Raw genomic sequence first — 23,440 nt, 5'->3', positions numbered from 1 at the left:
ACAAGCAACGATGAACAGCAGAAAAAATGAAATAAAAAATACTCTAGAAGGGATCAATAGCAGAATAACTGAGCCAGAATAACGGATAAGTGACCAGGAAGATAAAATAGTGGAAATAACTACTGCAGAGCAGAATAAAGACAAAAGAATGAAAAGAACTGAGGACAGTCTCAGAGACCTCTGGGACCACATTAAACGCACCAACATTCGAATTATACAGATCCCAGAAGAAGAAGAGAAAAAGAATGCGACTGAGAAAATATTTGAAGAGATTATAGTTGAAAACTTCCCTAATATGGGAAAGGAAATAATCAAGTCCAGGAAGCACAGAGAGTCCCATACAGGATAAATCCAAGGAGAAACACACCAAGATACATATTAATCAAACTGTCAAAAATTAAATACAAAGAAAACATATTAAAAGCAGCAAGGGAAAAACAACAAATAACACACAAGGGAATCCCCATAAGGTTAACAGCTGATCTTTCAGCAGAAACTGCAAGCCAGAAGGGACTGGCAGGAAATATTTAAAGTGATGAAGGAGAAAAACCTGCAACCAAGATTACTCTACCCAGCAAAGATCTCATTCAGATTTGATGGAGAAATTAAAAGCTTTAGAGACAAGCAAAAGCTGAGAGAGTTCAGCACCACCAAGCCAACTTTACAGCAAATGCTAAAGGATCTCCTCTAGGCAAGAAACACAAGAGAAGGAAAAGACCTACAATAACGAACCCAAAACAATTAAGAAAATGGGAATAGGAACATACATATCGATAATTACCTTAAATGTAAATGGATTAAATGCTCCGACCAAAAGACACAGACTGGCTGAATGGATACAAAAATAAGACCCATATATATGCTGTCTACAAGGGACCCACTTCAGACCTAGGGACACATACAGACTGAAAGTGAGGGGATGGAAAAAGTTATTCCATGCAAATGGAAATCATAAGAAAGCTGGAGTAGCAATTTTCGTTATCAGACAAAATAGACTTTAAAATACAGACTATTACAAGAGACAAAGTGGGACACTACATAATGATCAAGGGATCGATCCAAGAAGAAGATATAACAATTGTAAATATTTATGCACCCAACTTAGGAGCACCTCAATACATAAGGCAAATACTAACAGCCATAAAAGGAGAAATCGACAGTACCACATAAAGAGTAGGTGACGTTAACACCCCACTTTCACCAATGGACAGATCATCCAAAATGAAAATAAATAAGGAAACACAAGCTTTAAATGATACATTAAACAAGATGGAATTAACTGATATTTATAGGACATTCCAATCAAAAACAACAGAATACACATTTCTCTCAAGTGCTCATGGAACATTCTCCAGGATAGATCATATATTGTGTCTCAAATCAAGCCTTCATAAATTTAAGAAAATTGAAATTGTATCAAGTATCTTTTCCGACCACAACGCTATGAGACTAGATATCAATTACAGGAAAAGATCTGTAAAAAATACAAACACATGGAGGCTAAACAATACACTACTTAATAACGAAGTGATCACTGAAGAAATGAAAGAGGAAATCAAAAAATACTTAGAAACAAATGACAATGGAGACACGACGACCCAAAACCTATGGGATGCAGCAAAAGCAGTTCCAAGAGGGAAGTTTATAGCAATACAATCATAGCTTAAGAAACAGGAAACATCTCAAATAAACAACCTAACCTTGCATCTAAAGCAATTAGAGAAAGAAGAACAAAAAAACCCCAAAGTTAGCAGAAGGAAGGAAATCATGAATATCAGATCAGAAATAAATGAAAAAGAAAAGAAGGAAATGATAGCAAAGATCAATAAACCTAAAAGCTGGTTCTTTGAGAAGATAAACAAAACTGATAAACCATTAGCCAGACTCATCAAGAAGAAAAGGGAGAAGACTCAAATCAATAGGATTAGAAATGAAAAAGCAGAACTGCCACTGCAGAAATACAAAAGATCATGAGAGATTACTACAAGCAACTCTATGTCAATAAAATGGACAACCTGGAAGAAATGGACAAATTCTTAGAAATGCACAACATGCCAAGACTCAATCAAGAAGAAATAGAAAATATGAACAGACCAATCACTAGCACTGAAATTGAAACTATGATTAAAAATCTTCCAACAAACAAAAGCCCAGGACCACATGGCTTCACAGGCAAGTTCTATCAAACATTTAGAGAAGAGCTAACACCTATCCTTCTCAAACTCTTCCAAAATATAGCAGAGGGAAGAACACTCCCAAACTCATTCTACGAGGCCACCGTCACCCTGATGCAAAAACCAGACAAAGATGTCACAAAGAAAGAAAACTACAGGCCAATATCACTGATGAACATAGATGCAAAAATCCTCAACAAAATACTAGCAAACAGAATCCAATAGCACATTAAAAGGATCATACACCATGATCAAGTGGGGTTTATTCCAGGAATACAAGGATTCTTCAATATATGCAAATCAATCAACGTGATACACCATATTAACAAACTGAAGGAGAGAAACCATATGATCATCTCAATAGATGCAGAGAAAGTTTTCGACAAAATTCAACACCCATTTATGATAAAAACCCTGCAGAAAGTAGGCATAGAGGGAACTTTCCTCAACATAATAAAGGCCGTATATGACAAACCCACAGTCAACATTGTCCTCAATTGTGAAAAACTGAAACCATTTCCATTAAGATCAGGAACAAGACAAGGCTGCCCACACTCACCACTCTTATTCAACATAGTTTTGGAAGTTGTAGCCACAGCAATCAGAGAAGACAAAGAAATAAAAGGAATGCAAATTGGAAAAGAAGAAGCAAAGCTGTCACTGTTTGCAGATGACATGATACTATACATAGAGAATCCTAAAGGTGCTACCAGAAAACTACTAGAGCTAATCAATGAATTTGGTAAAGTAGCAGGATACAAAATTAATGCACATAAATCTCTGGCATTCCTACATATTAATAATGAAAAATCTGAAAATGAAATTAAGAAAACACTCCCATTTACCACTGCAACAAAAAGAATAAAATATCTAGGAATAAACCTACGTAAGGAGACAAACGACCTGTATGGAGAAAATTATAAGACACTGATGAAAGAAATTAAAGATGATACAAATAGATGGAGAGATATACCATGTTCTTGGATTGCAAGAATCAACACTGTGAAAATGACTCTACTACCCAAAGCAATCTACAGATTTAATGCAATCTCTATCAAAATACCACTGTCATTTTTCACAGAAGTAGAACAAAAAATTTCACAATTTGTATGGAAACACAAAAGACCCCGAACAGCCAAAGCAATCTTGAGAATGAAAAATGGAGCTGGAGGAATCAGGCTCCCTGACTTCAGACTATACTACAAAGCTACAGTAATCAAGACAGTATGGTACTGGCACAAAAACAGAAATACAGATCAATGGAAGAGGATAGAAAGCCCAGAGATAAACCCATGCACACATGGTCACCTTATTTTTGATAAAGGAGGCAAGAATATACAGTGGAGAAAAGACAGCCTCTTCAGTAAGTGGTGCTGGGAAAACTGGACAGGTACATGTAAAAGTATGAGATTAGAACATTCCCTAACACCATACACAAAAATAAGCTCAAAATGCATTAAAGACCTAAATGTAAGGCCAGAAACTATCAAACTCTTAGAGGAACACATAGGCAGAACACTCTGACATAAATCACAGCAAGATTCTTTTTGACCCACCTCCTAGAGGAATGGAAATAAAAACAAAAATAAACAAATGGGATCCAATGAAACTTCAAAGCTTTTGCACAGCAAAGGAAACCATAAACAAGACCAAAAGACAACCCTCAGAATGGGAGAAAATATTTGCAAATGAAGCAACTGACAAAGGATTAATCTCCAAAATTTACAAGCAGCTCATGCAGCTCAATATCAAAAAAACAAACAACCCAATCCAAAAATGGGCAGAAGATGTAAACAAACATTTCTCCAAAGAAGACATACAGATTGTCAACAAACACATGAAAGGATGCTCAACATCACTAATCATTAGAGAAATGAAAATCAAAACTACAATGCGGTATCACCTCACACCAGTCAGAATAGCCATCATCAAAAAATCTGCAAACAATAAATGCTGGAGAGGGTGTGGAGAAAAGGGAACCCTCTTGCACTGCTGGTGGGACTGTAAGTTGATACCGCCACTATGCAGAACAGTATGGAGGTTCCTTAAAAAACTCAAAATAAAACTACCATATGACCCAGCAATCCCACTACTGGGCATATACCCTGAGAAAAACATAATTCAAAAAGAGTCATGTACCACAATGTTCATTGCAGCTCTATTTACAATAGCCAGAACACAGAAGCAACCTAAGTGTCCATCAACAGATGAATGGATAAAGAAGATGTGGCACATATATACAATGGAATATTACTCAGCCATAAAAAGAAAGGAAATTGAGTTATTTGTAGTGCGGTGGACGGACCTAGAGTCTGTCATACAGAGTGAAGTAAGTCAGAAAGAGAAAAACAAATACCATATGCTAACACATATATACGGAATCTAAAAAAAAAATGCTTCTGAAGAACCTAGGGGCAGGACAGGAATAAAGACGCAGACGTAGAAAATGGACTTGAGGACATGGGGAGGGGTAAGCGTAAGCTGGGAAGAAGTGAGAGAGCTGCACTGACATATATACACTACCAAATGTAAGACAGATAGCTAGTGGGAAGCAGCTGCATAGCACAGAGAGATGACCTCGTTGCTTTGTGACCACCTAGAGGGGTGGGAGGGAGACACAAGAGGGAGGGGATATGGGGATATATGTACATGTATCGCTGATTCACTTATTATACAGCAGAAACTAACACAACAATGTAAAGCAATTATACTCCAATAAAGATGTTTAAAAAAAAAAGAAAAAAACGAATTCATTTTGAAAATAATAGGACAAATGGAACAAAATTAAAGGGGCAGGAAGAAGCAAAAGTAAATTATTGCTCTACATAGATCTCCTACTTGGGGGAAGGTAATATAATGATAAACAGTGTATAAAATACTGTAAATCACCACCATATAGGTCATGAATTTACAAGATAGTCACTGGGTACTACTAGTATTTAAATAGCACCAGAGCTTTTGTATAATGCAAAAAAAAAAAAAAGGAATAAAACAATTTAAGTACAAGGAAAAGAATAATTTCATGGCAGCAACTGATAGATATTACATTAAAAGAGTTATTAAGAGTGAAGGATAGGGAAAAAGGGAGCATAAAAGGAAATACTAGAAATTGAACAGGGGAGACAGATCAAGAAGTAAATAAAGAAGGTAATATGATAAGAAAAACGGGAATGAAAGTTTTAAAGATGCTTTAAGACAACAAATATTAACTTGATAAAGGTATGAATACTGGTGGCACATTCTTAAAACATTTTTAAGAAACATTTAATGTTTAGAAAAGATGCCAAACAGGTCTGAATGCTGAAACTGAGATTATTCTTAAAAAAATAAGATGGACTTCTAAAAGGACACTATTTTACACTAGGAAAATACAAAAAAAAACAAAAATGATAAACCAGAGTTCATTATTCACAACTGTTCTTGCAGATGAGAATAAATAAGAAAATAAATAAATTTTGTATTCAAAGTATGTGAATAAAATCAGGTAGATTAAAATAATATTGAAGGGACTTCCCCTGGTGGTGCAGTCGTTAAGAATCTTCCTGCCAATACAGGGGACATGGGTTCGAGCCCTGGTCCAGGAAGATCCCACATGCTGCAGAGCAACTAAGTCCATGCTCCATAACTACTGAGCCTGCACTCTAGAGCCCGCGAGCCACAACTGCTGAAACCCGCGTGCCACAACTACTGAAGCCCGCGCACCTAGAGCCTGTGGCTCCACAACAAGAGAAGCCACCACAATGAGAAGCCCGTGCATGCTCACAAAGTGTAGCCCCTGCTCGCTGCAACTAGAAAAAGCCTGCGCGCAGCCATGAAGACCCAACACAGCTATAAATGAGTAAATAAATTAATAATAATAATATTTAAGAAGATAGGTTCAAGGCCTAAACTTAAAATCACTCCTATTACATATTTGGTTTTAATCACCAGACTGCTCTTGGAGCCAAAATTAACAACCAGTAAAGGAGGTGCTAATATTCTCTTTTAGGAAAAGCCTTAAAGTGTTTGCTAGAGAACAGAAACAGGCAGAAGAAATTAAAGTTAGAAATCATGTGGGAACTGAAGTCCAAGAAAGAAAGGATCAAGCCATAGCCAGAATCAAGGTCCTCAAGAGTATGATGGATAACAAGCAAAGTCCTAATTCACCCAAATCAGAATCAATACTTGAAGGATTATCCAAATGACAACGAATGTCCTATATCAGCTCACAATTTGGACCAAAAAGGTCAAAAAGCCACAAGAATAGAGCGTCATATGTCAGTCCAGACACACTGGGCTACAAACTTCATAAAATCATGTAAGCTAGGACTTTCTCTCTTTTGACTTAGACTGAGATATTCAAACTTTTCTAATGAAAAAAAGTTTCAGCTAAAAATAAAGTGATCACTCTGAAGAGAATAACTCTTTCACATAGTACTATGCCATGTGTACACATTATGAAGACTGGTCATTTTTATTAACAGAAAGTCTGAATGTGGTATGTTAATGTAGAGATAACTGGAACCTTAATGATTCAACTCAGATTATTGAAGAGGTAAAAGACAGAAGAAAAGGAATACATGATAAACACACACACATAGGAAAAAAAAGATAAAGAACAAGGAAAACACAAATTAAATGACATAAGAGAGGAAGGCTAAAATGAGAAAAATTTAATTTGGTAATCTGTAAAATTACTAGGATTTAGTTCAGAAATAAGGTCTGTATTCTTTAGGCTCCAAATGTGTGGATAGAGAATGCCAATGGTTAGAGTCAAATTTCAGGAATAAATGAACAAAGGAATGGCTGAACAGAATTTAATAAATAAATGAATGGAGCTCAGTCTGGTATGAAAGATAAACAAGTGGAATGAAAGGGAGCATGAAGGGGAATTCCAAGCAGCAGGCAAATACAGCCCTGTGAACAAAGTAGTAAAGGTGTGAGAAAGCACAGCTTGTTTAGGAAATATCTGGATAATCTGGTATGGATCACTGGATCCCTGGGTGAAGAGAAGAGCAGCAGGAGATGAAGTTGGAAAGGTAGATGGGGTCAGATCCATGCTGTTCTAAAGACAATGGGGATCGAGTGAAGGATTTTAAGCAAGAATGAACCATGTCAGGCAGAGCAGAATATGTAGGCTAAGAGAATTTGTCAAGAAGCTACTACAGTAAAGTGAGAGAGTAATCATATGGCTGTGAAGGGTGAGATGGAGACGAGGGGATAAAGTCAAAGAATATTAAAGAGGCAGAATCCATTTAATAATTAACTAGATACGTGGAATCAGCGAGATGATGAAGTAGACATTTGAATATTTGGTTGAACTGTTGTGATATGAGGGAATACAAAGGGAAAAACAATACATGGAATGAGAGAATCCATGTCCTTGAGAACAAAAGGGGCAATGAGTAAATAGAATGTCCTGAGTGGGAACAGTTTCGCAGGCATCCACTGATGCCTTTTTGACGGCTACCACTGGCATTTCTCAGTTCTACACTGACATGAACTAAATACTTTTTTGGAAAGATTCAAATGTAGCAGTTTCAGGGCACTTTTACCATCTTAAGAATACCTGTACTTTTGTAGAAAACTGCAGATCATACTTTAAGAATACTAACTGAAAGAATAAATTCGCTTTTGTATTACTCTTTAGAAGACACATAAGAGACTCCGTATAAAAATACAGACAATTCCTGACTTACAAACCACTGGGCCCACTACCAATTCACAAATACAGCCAGTGTTAAGGCTAATGCTCTAACTTGAACTGTTAGGGCTTTCACCCACTTAACTATTCTATGAATTCTACCATCTTGTCCCTGTTAAGATTTGAAGGTACTAAGTGGATTTGGGGCTTATCTATTTGTAATACATCAAATATAGTATAGATTAAATAATTTGCTTATTTGTTTTATGAGAACATAAAAAAAATAACCAACAATTACTCTGAAACAATACAACTAACAACAATAAACTTCTGAAATCCAACTCATTTGCTGTGTGTACAGTTAGTGCTTAGTTATTACAATAAATCAGAGAATTCCAAACTTTGGAAAACTAATATACCTCTTTTGACATTCAGCTGCTATAAAGTATCAAAAACCTGCAGATTGTGACAAACATATCTAGAGCAGCTCTGTATACAGCTAAATGTGCTCCCTCCCAGGCACTGTATTTCTTCTTCAACTATGTGTTATCTGTCAATTAGTAAGAACTTTAGTAGCTTTTTTTTAAACTCTTGCTACTGACTTTTTAAAATACATTTGTGCCAAGATCAATAAGACAAAATACTTCATTTTCTAATTGTATATTTATGTTTAAATAGCATTATTCTCTCCTATATATTCATATAATTGCAAAATAATAATTTGAATAACATACAAATGAAAATTCTCAGAGCCAGATAGGGTAGAAACATTAAAAAAAAAAAATTACAAACCTTGTAGGTATTTAGACTCCATTTTCTAACAAGTTCTAACTTTTCCATTGCAGGATTTTTAGTTTCATCTGCTAGAATAACTGGTCCACTTTTTGTCTGCGTTCTCTGGCCGCCTATAAGATCAGAACAAAAGATAAAAATGCAAACCAGATAAAGACAAGTAGAAAGAAAACAAAACACTGATGCTGTTCAAATTAAACTACTTATGCGTGTAAAGAAATAAAAAAGTTCCCACAAGGTGAAGGACTAGAACTTCCTGAAATCATTTTGAGGATAATTTCCTAACACTTAAAAAAAAATATTTCCGAGGTTTGTCCATCTTCTTAAAAACAAATCCTGCAACCGGCCTTCTTCTCTAAATACGTTGCTGTTTACTTCAAGAAAAATAAAATTTCCACAATTAATCTTATAACCTAATGATTCTAAAAAAAACTGTCAGTGAAAATCTGAAAGGCCACGCACTCTTCACAGTGATCTCCTTTCACTATACTACATAGAAGAGAGCAACAATAGAATGTTACTGTAATTTTGGAGGATTTAAAAACACTATAAAGTCATTAAAAATATCTTACCACTAGTATAAGAGGCTGTGTTATAACAAGACCTACACTGTACTTCGTTTTTTCTCAAGAGAACCCCCCACTTCCCAAAAAAGCCATAATTAATACAGGCAGTATAAAGCCCTGATAATGCATTGCTCCAACAATCAAGAAATTATGACATAAAAGCAACTCTACAACTATATAGTTCCTAATAGTAAAATATTTTTCGTAGAAGCAAATTTTTTTTTTTTTTTTGCGTTATGCGGGCCTCTCACTGTTGTGGCCTCTCCCGTTGCGGAGCACAGGCTCCGGACGCGCAGGCTTAGCAGCCATGGCTCACGGGCCCAGCCGCTCCGCGGCATGTGGGATCTTCCCAGACTGGGTCACGAACCCGTGTCCCCTGCATCAGCAGGCGGCCTCTCAACCACTGCGCCACCAGGGAAGCCCAGAAGAAAATATTTAATAAACATGTGTGATGCTAATGACTTGGGATAGAAACTTCATAATAATTTTAAAATAACAATGAGAAGAAGACAAGAGAAAATGTCTTATAAAATGGCTGTAAAAGGTTACAGTCAGCAAAAATCTCTTTTCTCACTCCTCTAGCCAGCCCAGCCTTTACCACAATCTAAGAAAGAGAACAGCATACAAAATTAAACACATTTAAGAATTTACAAAATTCTCACAGAAACAAAATATTAACATTTCATGTAAAAAGAAATACAAAGTTTATTTTTTCCCTGTTTTTATAGCCCAGCAATATTAAAGTGCAGAGCAGTTTAGGATCAAATAAGTAAACCAACATTTTCCAGAGCGAAGAGAGGATGATTTAAAATGAATCAATTTTACAGTGTTTTTTAATTGTAAGGTAAATTAAATTTCGGGTTTGAAATAGAGCCTAATAAACTTTGAAAAGCCAGAAAGATAAGCTATGGCTAGAAAGATTATTTCCCTTATTGTTAAAAAAAAAAAAAAAAGCAGCCACCAAAACAGCCAGAATAACACACACCTAAGAATGTAAAGCAAGTGATAAGAAACTGAGTGAATTAGTTTAGTTTCAGCAGTAGCAAGAAGGGCTTTATCCAATCAGTGCAGTGAATACCTGCAGGAACAATTAAATCACTTCCTTGTTGAGCCAGTCGACTAGCTGCCACCCTGCTAGGAGACATAACACATGGCAGTGGTGGTGCTGGGGAACCTGAAAAGGGCAGACATTTCACTGTGAAAATCCTTTTCTTCCTCCACATACTTACATTTTGAATATAGGTGTACTGACATTTTCTTTAAGATATTCAAAAACTAGGATTAAAAGCTAGAATTAATATACTTGTTTTCTTGCAGAAATGGACTAATAATAAATGGATGCTACCAGACTGAGTTCTTAGTTTCCAAATCAATTAAAAGAATGTGATTAGAGTCCCACAGCTGAATGATTTAAAGCTTAAGTAAATATTTTATCACTTGCTACTCTAACATAGGGAGGAAAGCTCTTCAAGTAGAAATCCAAAGGCACATAACACTGTATCAAATTTAAAATTAAAATTCATAGAAATGTGAATGAATCACAGCCTTCACAGAAATTGTAGCCAACATTTTCATATCATATATCAAATATCACATAGTGTAGGTCACTGCTACTCATAGTATGGATGCAAGGGGTCTCCATCAATTATGTCACCTGGGAGCTCACCAGAAATGCAAAACTCAGGCCCTGCCACAGATCTACTGAACCAGAATCTGCATTTTCACAAGATCCTCAGGTGATCTGCATGGTTTTTTTTAAGCTCGAGAAGTGCTAATATAGAGTGTTATTCCGATTATCATAAGCATTACTTCTGAAGCTTTTAAAACATACCTGAGACACTCCATAAAATCTTCTGATTATCAGTGAAACAGGTATCTGTAGGGCTTTTTTTTTTCTTTTTTGCCAGGTTTATCTTTTTTATTCGATGATTTTTAGTTTTCATTTATTTATTAGGTAAATAAAAATTGTATATATTTAACGTGTACAAAGTGACGTTTTGATATATGTATACATTGTGAAATGACTACATCCATCACCTCACATAGTTACCTCTTTTGTGTGTGTGGTGAAAAAACTTGAGATCTATTCTCTAAGCAGATTTCAACTATACATTATTATTTACTATAGTCACCATGCTGCACATTAGGCAACTGTAGTTTTTTAAAAGCTACTTAGGCTATTCTCAAACACAACTAAGCTTGAGAACCAGAGGAAAGAACACAACTGAGTTTTAAATTCTAACTCTGGGCTTGAAATTCTGGCTCTATTTAACCACGTAGTATCAATATTTTAGTATCAGTAATTTGCCAGTGACACCCTGGCAAATTACTTAAGGTCCCTGAGCCTCAGTTACCTATAAAATAAGAAAAACTGACTACCCAACATTGTTGCTAATGGCCAGCATTAAACTAAGAAAACTGTCTGCCATTAAACTAAAGAAAATTAGCTTCAACTGATTTCTTTATTTTAAATTCTAAAGGCTATATATCTTTAGGGAAGTGATAATTAAAAAGAAGTTGAAAAAATTATTAACATCCTTCCACATTTAGCTGAGTACATTTTAATGTTTATAAGATAATTTTATTTCAACTATACTCTTTCCCAGTTCTCTAAAAAACACATAATGTATCAAAATTTATAATTAAAATTTTCTAATAAGAATCATCGTCAACTTTCTCATATCCCAGATATACTAAGTTCTGATCAGAAACAGCCACCAGGTTTAATAATATGAAAACCTTAATCTGGACTGGATCTAATGTTAAAATCCAAACATGCAATAGATCTAAATAGGCTGGTGCTACCTTTCAAAGTGAGAGATACCTGTCTTTAAAAAAAAAAAATCTGTTGAGCCATAAACTTTAAAACTGGAAGGGGACTTCCTTGGTGGTCCAGTGGTTAAGACTGTGTGCTCCCAATGCAGAGGTCACGGGTTCAATCCCTGGTCAGGGAACTAAGATCCCACATGCCGCTCAGCCAAAACAAACAAACAAAAAAACAAAACAAGAGAATTGGAAGGGACAACGGAAACCAACTAGTCTGACATTAAACTACAGGAGAAATGAGGTGCAGAGAGGTTAAAACAGCTTCTTATTAGAGACTCAGATGTTCCAAATCCACACCATAATGTCTCCATTATTAAATTCAATACAGAAAACACGAATCCATAAATTACTTGTTGAGTTGGAAGGCATTTAATGTTATCCAGTTCAATCACCATTTTAAACAAAGACTATCTCTACTATCCAAGGCACAAGGGTTTCTATTATATAAGGAAGTGTTAAATAAAAGAGGACTACTGTAGTTCCATTTCTTGATGATCCCAGGAACAGAGCTCTGTTGTTCTGGTTATCACTGTTTATTAATCTTACATAAGAGATAATCCCATGACATAACATGAGATATGTATAATATATGTAACAAATGATACAGAACTTTCCAAACTAAAGTAGCAAAAGACATGGTGCTGAGGTAAGTGTGTACCTTCAACTGTTTGCTCAAGGGTAATTATTCTCTGTATCTTCAACCCTTTCAACCACTAATTTAGACTCAATTAGTTACTAAAATCATTCACAATAAATAAGTAAATCATTCCAACAAAAAATAATTCTTAAAACTCTATGTTTTTGCTAATTGACTAAATTTGGGGAGTTTGCTCTGTTTTCTCTTAACAGCAGAAATCTAGGAATATGAATATGTGTATGCAATGATCAAAATCCCATTAAAACAAAACTCAGATACCAAGTATACCTCACTCTTATGAGTTGATTTATTCATGATTTCTACTATTATTGATTCTACAGTGTATTTGCTGGGCAGATTTCAGTATTTCTTGTTGTTAGGCTGAATTTAAGTATCATTTCTTCTAAATTTGCTCTAGAGGTGGAAAAGTCAATGGTAATAGAGTCATTTAAAGTTATCATTCAGTCATTTCTCCAGAGAGCTAACATAGCCCCAACTCCTAACATTTTTTCGTAAGACCTATTTCCTAAATTTTAAACATGAGAAAATCATGCTCATTCCAATTTATCTACGTATGTCTTCAAATAAGGGCATTTAAGGCTTCCCTGGTGGTGCAGTGGTTAAGAATCCGCCTGCCAATGCAGGGGACACGGGTTCGAGCCCTGCACTGGGAAGATCCCACATGCTGCGGAGCAACTAAGCCCGTGCGCCACAACTACTGAGCCTGCGCTCTAGAGCCCGCGAGCCACAACTACTGAGCCTGTGTGCCTAGAGCTCGTGCTCTGCAACAAGAGAAGCCACCACAATGAGAAGCCTGCACACCGCAATGAAGAGTAGCCCCCGCTCGCCGCAAGTAGAGAAAGCCCGCGCGCAGCAACAAAGACCCAACGTAGCCAAAAATAAATAAATAAAATAAATAAATTTATAAAAAACAAAACAGAACAAAAACAAGGGCACTTAAAACAACTATAACTTTCCAATAAATGCTCAACTAATCTGAGTATGGCAGAATGATTATCTTTTTCATATACTGATAAACAACGCAGTTTGTGTTAAAAAGTGTTTTACAAGGTCAATTCAAAGAGACGTAAATTACCGCCATTATCATGAAACATTTTTTATTCCAATTTGAAGGACGAGGATGGATCTATAAGCAAGTGAAAGTGACTGGCATTTTCATGCTCATGCACAGCAGGCTGCAATGGCCAGCTGATTTCGATTATTGTATAATACTATTCTGATTAAGGGGGAAAGAATAAAACCAAACACCAGCTAAATAATTTCACTGAAAATACTTAAAATATCTTAATTGTAAAAGTTTTTTTTTTTTTATTCTATGTTGACATCTAAATTTGGAAATTGGTGACTGGTGCAAAAATGATGTCACATTATGCAGCCTTGTATCTTTAAGCACTCATAATTTTAGGCAATCAGTTAACCTTTTCAAATTCAAAGTTATCCCCTAGAAAATAACACCACAATGCTATGCAATGACTATGGAGATACTGACATGTATGCTCCCTTTCTATATCTTTATTTTTCTGAACACAAGAATGAAAAATGAAAAAAAAATAATGTCAGTAGGTAGCCCACTCATTTTACAGCCTAGAGCAGAGGATATTATACTGGGTTATCCTAAATGCCTATTTCCAGGATCCATTTAACAAAGAATATATTTCAAAATACAGGTTTTAAAAAAAAAAATTTATTTATTCATTTGGCTGCATCGGGTCTTAGCTGCAGCACATGGGCTCTTCTTTGCTGTGTGTGGGATCTTTAGTTGCAGCATGTGGGATCTAGTTCCCCGACCAGGGATCAAACCCAGGCCCCCCTGCATTGGGATTGCAGAGTCTTAACCACTGGACCACCAGGGAAGTCCCAAAATATAAGTTGTTTCTGACTGAAGTATTGGCCATTAGTATAATAAGAATATAGAATACTGTTATCTGCAAGAGGGCTAAGGATTACAAAGGCATGGAGATATCTTTTTTATTTTGTGAAATTATAATGCAGTATTAAAATTAAAATTCTTCATTGAACATCAACTATTACTACTTTAACTACAGCTCTGTCCGAGAAAACGATCCATTTTCACGTCCAAATTTCCACATGATTTCACTTTCTTTCACTTGTGTGAAAATGAAAGAATACCTAAAAAATGTTATTATAGGCAAGAGCATTAAAAAAGGAAGCATTTTACTTTATATTAAAAATAGACATATATACATGGGATGTGTGCAGAAAATAGCTAACATAGTAGGTCTAACTACTTATCCTTAAAAAGACCAGCTTATAGAAGATTGGCCCTTGGCTGGCATCTGAGAACTTTAATTCTGGGGTGATTCCCTCCATTCCCAAAATGGTAAAACTTGCTCACTATGCCTAAACTGTTTATACAAACAATGTGGTTTATGCTTTTCTTCTGGGAGTCTGGAATCTGGGCACGTGCTCAGAGAGGGCGCCTATGTGAGCAAGCAATCTCCAGTAAAAACTCTGGGCATTGAGGCTCTAATTACCTTCCCTCGTTAGCAACATTTCACATTTGTTGTCACAGCTCTGCTGGGGGAATTAAGCATGTCCTGTGTGACCAAACCGGGAAAAGATCCTTGCAAGCTTATGCCCAGTTTCCCTAGACTTCGCCTCAGGCATCCTATGCCTTTGCTAACTGTGCTCGGTATACTTCTGCTGTAATAATCATAGCCTAGAGTATGACTACAGACTGAGTCCTGTTAGTCCTCTTAGGAAATTACTGAATCTGAGGGTGGTCTTGGAGACCTCCTACACAGCATGTATAGTAAGAAAAATAAAAGTTTCATTTTCCTAATTGCTATGAAACAGGAAATATGTATTTATACAAATCAATATTGACCTATAAATTTTGTGGTTACCCCTAAAATAATTTAAATATGCATTCTTGACATAATTTTTGAGTTTTTATTTCAGTATTTTAAAACCAATTCTTAAGTAATAATCAGTGCAGTTATGCACATTGATCTATTTATATAGAGATGACTACTAAACAATTCTTAAATTATTTAAATTGAAGAGAAAAAGGATTATGTTTATAATCAGTGATTTATCACGGAATTAAAGGGCTCAACCCTCATGCTTTATTAATAAAGGCTCCACCCCAGCCATCTTTAAAAATAATGGGTTCCTTACCTTGAAATGCTCCTGCTTCAATAACCCCCTCTTTGGTACTTTCAAAGCCATGAGATGTGATTTGGGTTTCTGAGAGACCAAGTCCAGCTGGTAATGAACGCTTCAAATCCTTAGCAACATTTAAATAAAAGAGAAAATCTTGTAAAAAATCTCATATCACATAACATTTCAGCATAACTATGTCCTTTTAATCCACCTTAAACTGCTTTTTCTCTCTACTATGTAGTATTCCCTTATGCTGTCACAGGGTTCTGTAATGATGTATAATCAGCAGCAAACCCAGAAAGATTTGCTATTAAGAGGTACAGTGTATATCAAATACAAAATACTTTCATCATTTTAGAACTAAGCATCAGGCAGATATTAAAATTCAATTTCTAATCCACTGATACGTCAGGAAAATCATTTTAAAGAGTAGAAATTAAGATTAAAAAGTCAAGTCTAACATTAAAAAAATACTGATGTCTAATATAATCATGATGAGCCTGGCTAATGTTCAGTATAAACAAATCATTCATTTGCAAAATTAAACTTCCCTTTGATTTCCAGGTTAGCTAAGTAAACAGGGCTTCTCTCACTTCAGTCAGGGTGAGATAAAGGTTGAGGTAAAGAAAATTTCTTGTTATTTAGATTTATATTAAACCAACCTATAATATAAATTATATTATATTAGCCAACCTAACTGCAATTTAGCTTTTAATGGTAATAAATATAATATTTGACATTCAGTCTTATAGTAAAAGAAAAGAGAAAAAACCACGAAACACAGATTTCCAATTAGAAGTCCTTTCTGTCCTCTGACTTGGATATGAGGAATTACCCAATTTTCATAATCAGAGTCTATGAATGGATCCTACTGGTTTTTCACAACAATGACAAGTTAGCGATGCACTAAAAGATAAACGTCTTTGAAGTCCTTTCTTAATACTCTATTCCACCACATATAATGTACAGTTATCATTTGAAACTCCTGCAGCCTTCACACTGAACTCCCTATTCTGCTTACCCTGTTTTATTTTTCTCACAGCAGTTATCATTAAGTAGCTAGTGATAAATAAATATAATTTATTTATTATATTCAATAAATATTTGTTGGATGAATAAATAAATGAATTTGTTGAATAAACTAAAGGACTTATGACAACACCATATAGATTAAGAAGCTGATACAGCAATAGGCTTATTTTAAAATTTAATTTAATGAGTATCTGCTTATTCTTACTATGTTAGACTTGCTGGGCAAAGAAAAAGATAACATAAGGTACAGTACTTGCCTCACCGGAGAGACAACATACACAAACATTAATATAAAAGTTGAACTTGGTGCCAAAGTAAAGACAATAAGTATCAGAGGAATTCACAATAGGGACTAAGTCCATGAAAATCAAATAGGAAAAGAGAAAGTACTGCTTGAGCTCTGGAACATAAAGGATTTACTGAATCAACATTTAATGAGCACCAAGTTATGACAGCCAGTCCTCTAGACACTACAGATAAGCACTGTAGGAAACAGATGGTCTCTGCCCATCAGACTCATGTGAGGTATAGGGGAAGGAGGAGATGGACACTAAATAAATGTATCTCAGGTAATAAGAAGTGCTGTAGTAAGTACAGTTGATCCTTGAAAAACACAGGTTTGAACTGCATCCCCTTATATGCCGATTTTTTTCAATAAATATGCTTGTACTACAGTACTACAAGATCCGAGGTGGTTGACTCCTCAGATGCTGAATCGTGGATAAGGAGGGCCAAAGGAAAAGTTACACAAAAATTTGCCTGTGGGGAGGGTGGGCACCCAACCCATTGTTCAAGGGTAAACAGTAATAAATTGTAAGTGTGTTTGTTATTTTTTTAAGGCAGGATAAGAGGGATACAGAGTGACAGGCAAAGGGTGCTACTTTAGATGGGATATTCAGGGAAGGTCTCTCTGAAGAGGTAAGATGTGGGCAGAATTCTGAACAAAATGAGCGAGTGAGCCATTTACATATGATCAGTTTGTCAATTTCTACAAAAAAAAGCCAGCTGGGATCTTGATAGAGACTGTGTTGAATCTGATCAATTTAGGGAGACTCCCATCTTAACAAATTAAGTCTTCTGATCCATGAACGTGAGATGTCCTTCCATTTATTTAGATCTTTTTTAACTTCTTTCCTCAATGTCCTATAGTTTTTAGGGTACAAGTTTTGCACACATTCCTGAGTATTTTCTTATTTTTGATGCTACTATAAATGCAACTGTTTTCTTAAATTTATTTTTGGATTATTTATTCCTAGAGTTTAGAAATAAAATTGAGCTTTGCATATTGCTCTTCTATCCTTCAACTATGCTGAACTTATTATTTTTAAAAGGTTTTTTGTGTGTGTGGATTCCTCAGGATTTTCTATATACAAGGTTATGTTGTCTGCAAACAGAGATAGTTTTACCACTTCCTTTCCAATCTGTATGCCTTTTATGTGTATAGTTATTCTTTATATCTTATACATATTGTATCAACACTCTTTTATATCCAATATTTGATAAACACATTAAAAAAGTGGTAAAACCAATGTACACTTAACATCTAGAGTTTTTCATTAGCAAGACCAAAAAGATCAAAGGCAAACTTTCTGTTTAATCCAATGGAGATGATATGTCTACTCCAAAAGAGAAAACTAATTAACATTAGTTTTACCAGGGACATTTCTTTGAATTGGCCTGTAAAAAGAAAAAATACCCACTCCAATGATTTGTTATAAGCAAAGCTATGACATAATTTTTTTAAAAAATTTAAGGATCTCACTGCTAATCATTATGAGGACAAACAAAAACTAATAAACATAAAATAAAAGCACAATAACATAATAGTAAATACAAGTAAGCTGAAAGATTGATTCTTGCTTTCTTCACCCTAATTAGAGCTCCCCGTGAAATCACCTTTTGAATTTTGTATGGCAAACCTTAAAAATGTTTATCAACAGCAAAGACTCTAAAATCACTTTTTAAAGTTTGTGATAGTCTCATCAAGTATCAACTATTACTAGAAACATGAAAGACCTGGAAAGATAATTCAGATGGCCTCATTTGAATATTACTTTCCTATCAATATTTAGTGGCTATGTGATCCTGGGTAAGTACTTAAAAACGTTTTAGTTCCTGTTAGCTCAGCTGTAAAAAGAGGATCAAAATTACCCCACAGTACTACTACAATTAGACGAGATAATATGGGCGAGATACCCAGTACATATTTTTAGGCACTCAGTTAAGCTGGCCATCCCTCTCCCCTACTACAATCATCTTTACAACTAATTAGTGCTACCAATAATAATTACAATAGCAAACATTTCTTGAGCACTTACTATGTGCCAGGGATTGTTCTAAGCACTTTATGTACAGGCAGTCTTCACTCTGCATGACAGGGCAAGATCAAGATCATAAAAATGACCAAGCAAGTAGAAACCATGCAAAGTGGTTAGTGGGAAAAACTGATTATTCCATTACCTTCAAAAATTCTTGTCAAAACTTTAAAAAACTCTTTCCTTGCTTATATTGTTAAGTTAGCCTTCACTATGTTCTTCTGGCTCAGATCTAGAGTCTCTCAAACAGTGGCAGTGTCAACATGCCTGTGGGTCAGTTATTTCTTCCACAACTCCATTTAGGTTTATTTTTCTTTTCGCCACACTGTGGGGCACATGGATCTTAGTTCCCCTACCAGGGATTAAACCCACGCCCCCTGCAGTGGAATTTCGAAGTCTTAACCACTGGACCACCAGTGGTTTTGTTGGGGTATTTTTTTTTTAAATAAATGTATTTATTTTTGGCTTCGTTGGGTCTTCGCTGCTGTGTGCGGGCTTTCTCTAGTTGCAGCGAGCAGGGGCTACTCTTCGTTGCCGAGCGTGAGCTTCTCACTGCGGTCACTTCTCTTGTTACAGAGCACGGGCTCTAGGCGCATGGGCTTCGGTAGTTGCGGCACATGGGCTCAGTAGTTGTGGCTTCTGGGCTCTAGAGCACAGGCTCAGTAGTTGTAGCACATGGGTTTAGTTGCTCCTCGGCATGTGGGATCTTCCTGGACCAAGGCTCAAACCCGTGTCCCCTGCTTTGGCAAGCGGATTCTTAACCACTGTGCCCCCAAGGAAGTCCCCCATTTAGGTTTTTTTTTGGGGGGGGGGCGCTGAGTTTGGTCTTCGTTGCTGCATGCGGGCTTTCTCTAGTTGCAGTCAGCAGGGGCTACTTTTCATTGAGGTGCGCGGGCTTTTCACTGTGGTGGTTTCTCTTGTTGTAGATAATGGGCTCTAGGCGCACGGGCTTCAGTAGTTGTGGCTCGCTGGCTCTAGAGCACAGGCTCAGTAGTTGTGGCTCGTGGGCTCTAGAGCACAGGCTCAGTAGTTGTGGGTGCACGGGCTTAGCTGTTCCACGGCATGTGGGATCTTCCCAGACCAGGGTTCGAACCCGTGTCCCCTGCATTGGCAGGTGGATTCTTAACCACTGCACCACCAGGGAAGCCCCCCCACCCCCGTTTAGGTTTGGTCTGAATTTATGTTATCACTTTTCATTTCTTTGCTGCACTTCTATCTTTGTTTACCCACTCCCTTTTGATTATCCACTTCTGTAAAATGCCACATGGGTTTATGACCAGGAGACAAGGTGATAACAGAACCACATGATTTGCTGTCTGTGTATGAAATGAATAACAGATACAGTGACCAATCACCAAGAGACTTTGAAAGTGATGTGATTACTCAATAATCATGATATGTATGCATCGTCATTCACATGGTGATTTTTGAACTTAAGTGCTAGCAGTGAAGTTTATACTTTATACAACTACTGTTAATACACTGTGGTGACAGAAATCTGAGCTGTGTTGTTCGGGACAGATATTATTTAATTAAACCACGGTAACCAAAATTAACGCATTTTGGAACTATACAAAGCAAGAACTGCCTAATATCTCATTTAGTAGTACTATCACTACTATTTTACAGATGAGAAAACAGGAACACAGAAATAGGACTAAGCTTCAAGACACACTATTAACTGTAATGTATAGTAAATGTAAACAGACACAAGCAATTTGTTAGAGACTCAATTTATTTTAGCTAGTATGTTTTCTTAAAAAAATTATTTAAAAAATATCTTTTAAAAATCATTGCAGAATCTGCTCACTAGTTTAAACACACTAATGCAAATATATTCTCAACTTGTAATTTCCTACTGGTACAAAACAGATTAACAACTTTCATTCCATTTCACTTATTTCCTAATGTCACGTAAAACCTCTTGTCACAGGACAATATCCTTTTCATCTGTGTATTGTTTTGGAGAGCACTTAGAATTAAAAAGAAAACACTCTTTACACTCAGTTTTATTTACTTCTTATTTTTAAACCAAATCTCTGAGTCTGTTCATTTTGCTAAATAAATGATCTTTACCTTCCCAGTTTATTTTTTAATATACTAATGTACTAAATCGATGGTTTCCAGTTTTAAATATTACTGACACTTTTATTCATATTTACAAAAAACCAGATAATTTTTTCTCTCTAAAAGACAAATACATCACTTACAAAATAAATAATGTCAAAGCACCAAGATATTTCTCAAACTCTGTGAGTTTGGTTATTAAGGTCAATTATTTATAGAGTGGTTTCCCTGGATATTGCTTTGCTCCAAGTCTTGACAGCTTTTTAGCTCTCCTTAAGGAAAAAAGTATCAAAGACAGCTCTCAAAATATGAGGGTGAAAAACCATAAACAACATACAAATGGCACAGAGGTCCAGGAGAGTTGTGTTTGCTGTATTCTTAGAACTTAACTGAAAGAACATTATTCATTTGAATCATCTGTCCTGTCACAAAATATTGTGTGAATTCCCAGAAAAGAGATATAGTAGTAGTAGTTGGGAAGAGGGGAGCGAGTAACAGGTTAAATAGGGAATTTGATGGATACCTCTCATTCCCTAAGTTTTTAAGAAGTTAAGGGATGCTTCCATCTTGTCATGCATGGCCTCTGGAAGAAACAACTTCTAGCTGTCTGAGGATATTACATTTCACTCAAACCTCTCCCAATGGTCTCCCAAGGGTCCTTTACTCAACAAACAAAAGTTCTTCTAGAAAAAAACCTCGTGTCCTTTATGTAAAACAGCTGTAAAATTTGAAAAACACTAAGGCCTTCCTTTGCTTAAACTCTTACTAGCAGAAGGAGCCTAACCAAAAGTGGTACAAATAGATCCATTCAGGTTGTGAACAGAATTATCATTTTGATAGCGGTCTGGCAGTTAAGTTGCTGCAACACAAAATGATATGCGCTATGAGAGTGGAATGCATGACTTGTAAGAAAACACTCAGTATTTTATGAGCTTGTTGACTGCTTTCTGTAAAATACACATTCTCTAAGTAATATAATTTAGCCTCATAGTTCACAAAAACTTTAAAATGTATCTTTACATAACCCTTAAACTTTTAGTGTCTCAGTTGTAATGTTGTGCCTAGCTTAGTAACTTTTAAAATATATGTTACTGCATTTACTCCTATAGTTTCCAGAATATATCTGAGAGACAATGAGCCCATTTATAACCAACAATGTAAAATCCCTAATTTGCATTTTTATGTCGCTCACATTCAACTCAATGTTTAAGACTTTGCAAAGTCATGCTTAACAATTGCACAATAAAATGGAATAAACCTGAAGTTAATTTTCTATTCAAGCTACTAGGATAATACTGGAGTATTTAACAGTTTCTAAAAATAAATCTTCAAACAATTAAAATAAAATATAATGCTTTTGGCAAAAAAGTTTCATGTATAATTTAAGTTCTTTTCAGAGGATACAAGATAATACTTGTAGTTACAGCTTCCATAAAGCTGTGAAGGGATGTTCATTTTCAACCAAAATAACTTGCTTCCATTTGCATATTTTAACAGAGGTAAGAATAAGAATGAGGTTAAAAATGTAACTTTATAATTTAGCATAGTAATCTACTTTTGAACTGAAGTTAGAGCAAAATTAACAATTAAAGAACACCAAATGTTCAGCAAATTTGCTTTAAAATACACATGCTTTGGGGATTCCCTGGTGGCGCAGTGGTTAAGAATCCCGTCTGTCAATGCAGGGGACACGGGTTTGAGCCCTGGTCCGGGAAGATCCCACATGCCGCGGAGCAACTAAGCCCGTGCGCCACAACTACTGAGCCTGCGCTCTAGAGCCCGCGTGTCACAACTACTGAAGCCCGTGTGCCTAGAGCCCATGCTCCACAACAAGAGAACCACCGCAATGAGAAGCCCGCCCACCGCAATGAAGAATAGCCCCCACTCACTGCAACTAAAAGAAAGCCCGTGCGCAGCAATGAGGACCCAACGCAGCCAAAAATAAAATAAATTAATTAATTTAAAAAAATACACATGCTCAGTAAGATGCAGAACACTACAGTATATAAGTAGAACTAGAGATTTTAAGCTTGGTGCTTTGTGACCACCTAGAGGGGTGGGATAGGGAGGGTGGGAGGGAGACACAAGAGGGAGGAGATATGGGGATATATGTATAGCTGATTCACTTTGTTATAAAGCAGAAACTAACACACCACTGTAAAGCAATTATACTCCAATAAAGATGTTAAAAAAAAGAACTAGAGATTTATTAATGAATTCTCCCCTTTTACTCAGAGAGAGGAGGAGAAATCTTTTAAAAA

General features: G+C 36.0%; 1 protein-coding gene across 13 annotated transcripts in view; it reads right to left on the bottom strand.

Annotated features, from left to right (window-relative positions):
* ARFIP1 (ARF interacting protein 1) overlaps positions 1–23,440 on the bottom strand; it is a 135,014-nt gene that overhangs the window by 53,895 nt on the left and 57,679 nt on the right. For 11 of the 13 annotated variants that reach the window (XR_003435038.1, XR_003435039.1, XM_027117209.1 and 8 more), the window contains 3 exons: positions 15,781–15,889; positions 10,234–10,329; positions 8,590–8,702 (listed from right to left, as the gene is read on the bottom strand). Coding sequence is in view for 11 of the 13 variants with exons in the window: in XM_027117209.1 (XP_026973010.1) it covers positions 8,590–8,702; positions 10,234–10,329; positions 15,781–15,889 (318 nt within the window). In the remaining 2 variants the exon portion in view is untranslated. The remainder of the gene's footprint in view (positions 1–8,589; positions 8,703–10,233; positions 10,330–15,780; positions 15,890–23,440) is intronic. The other 2 variants (XM_027117213.1, XM_027117210.1) reach the window with 1 other exon arrangement.

Source organism: Aethalodelphis obliquidens, unplaced genomic scaffold, assembly GCF_003676395.1.
Source record: "Aethalodelphis obliquidens isolate GAN/ISIS:26980383/991018 unplaced genomic scaffold, ASM367639v1 scaffold17, whole genome shotgun sequence".
NCBI lineage: Eukaryota > Metazoa > Chordata > Mammalia > Artiodactyla > Delphinidae > Aethalodelphis > Aethalodelphis obliquidens.
The sequence above is the reverse complement of the archived record's forward strand: the minus strand, read 5'-3'. Positions and strand labels throughout refer to the sequence as shown.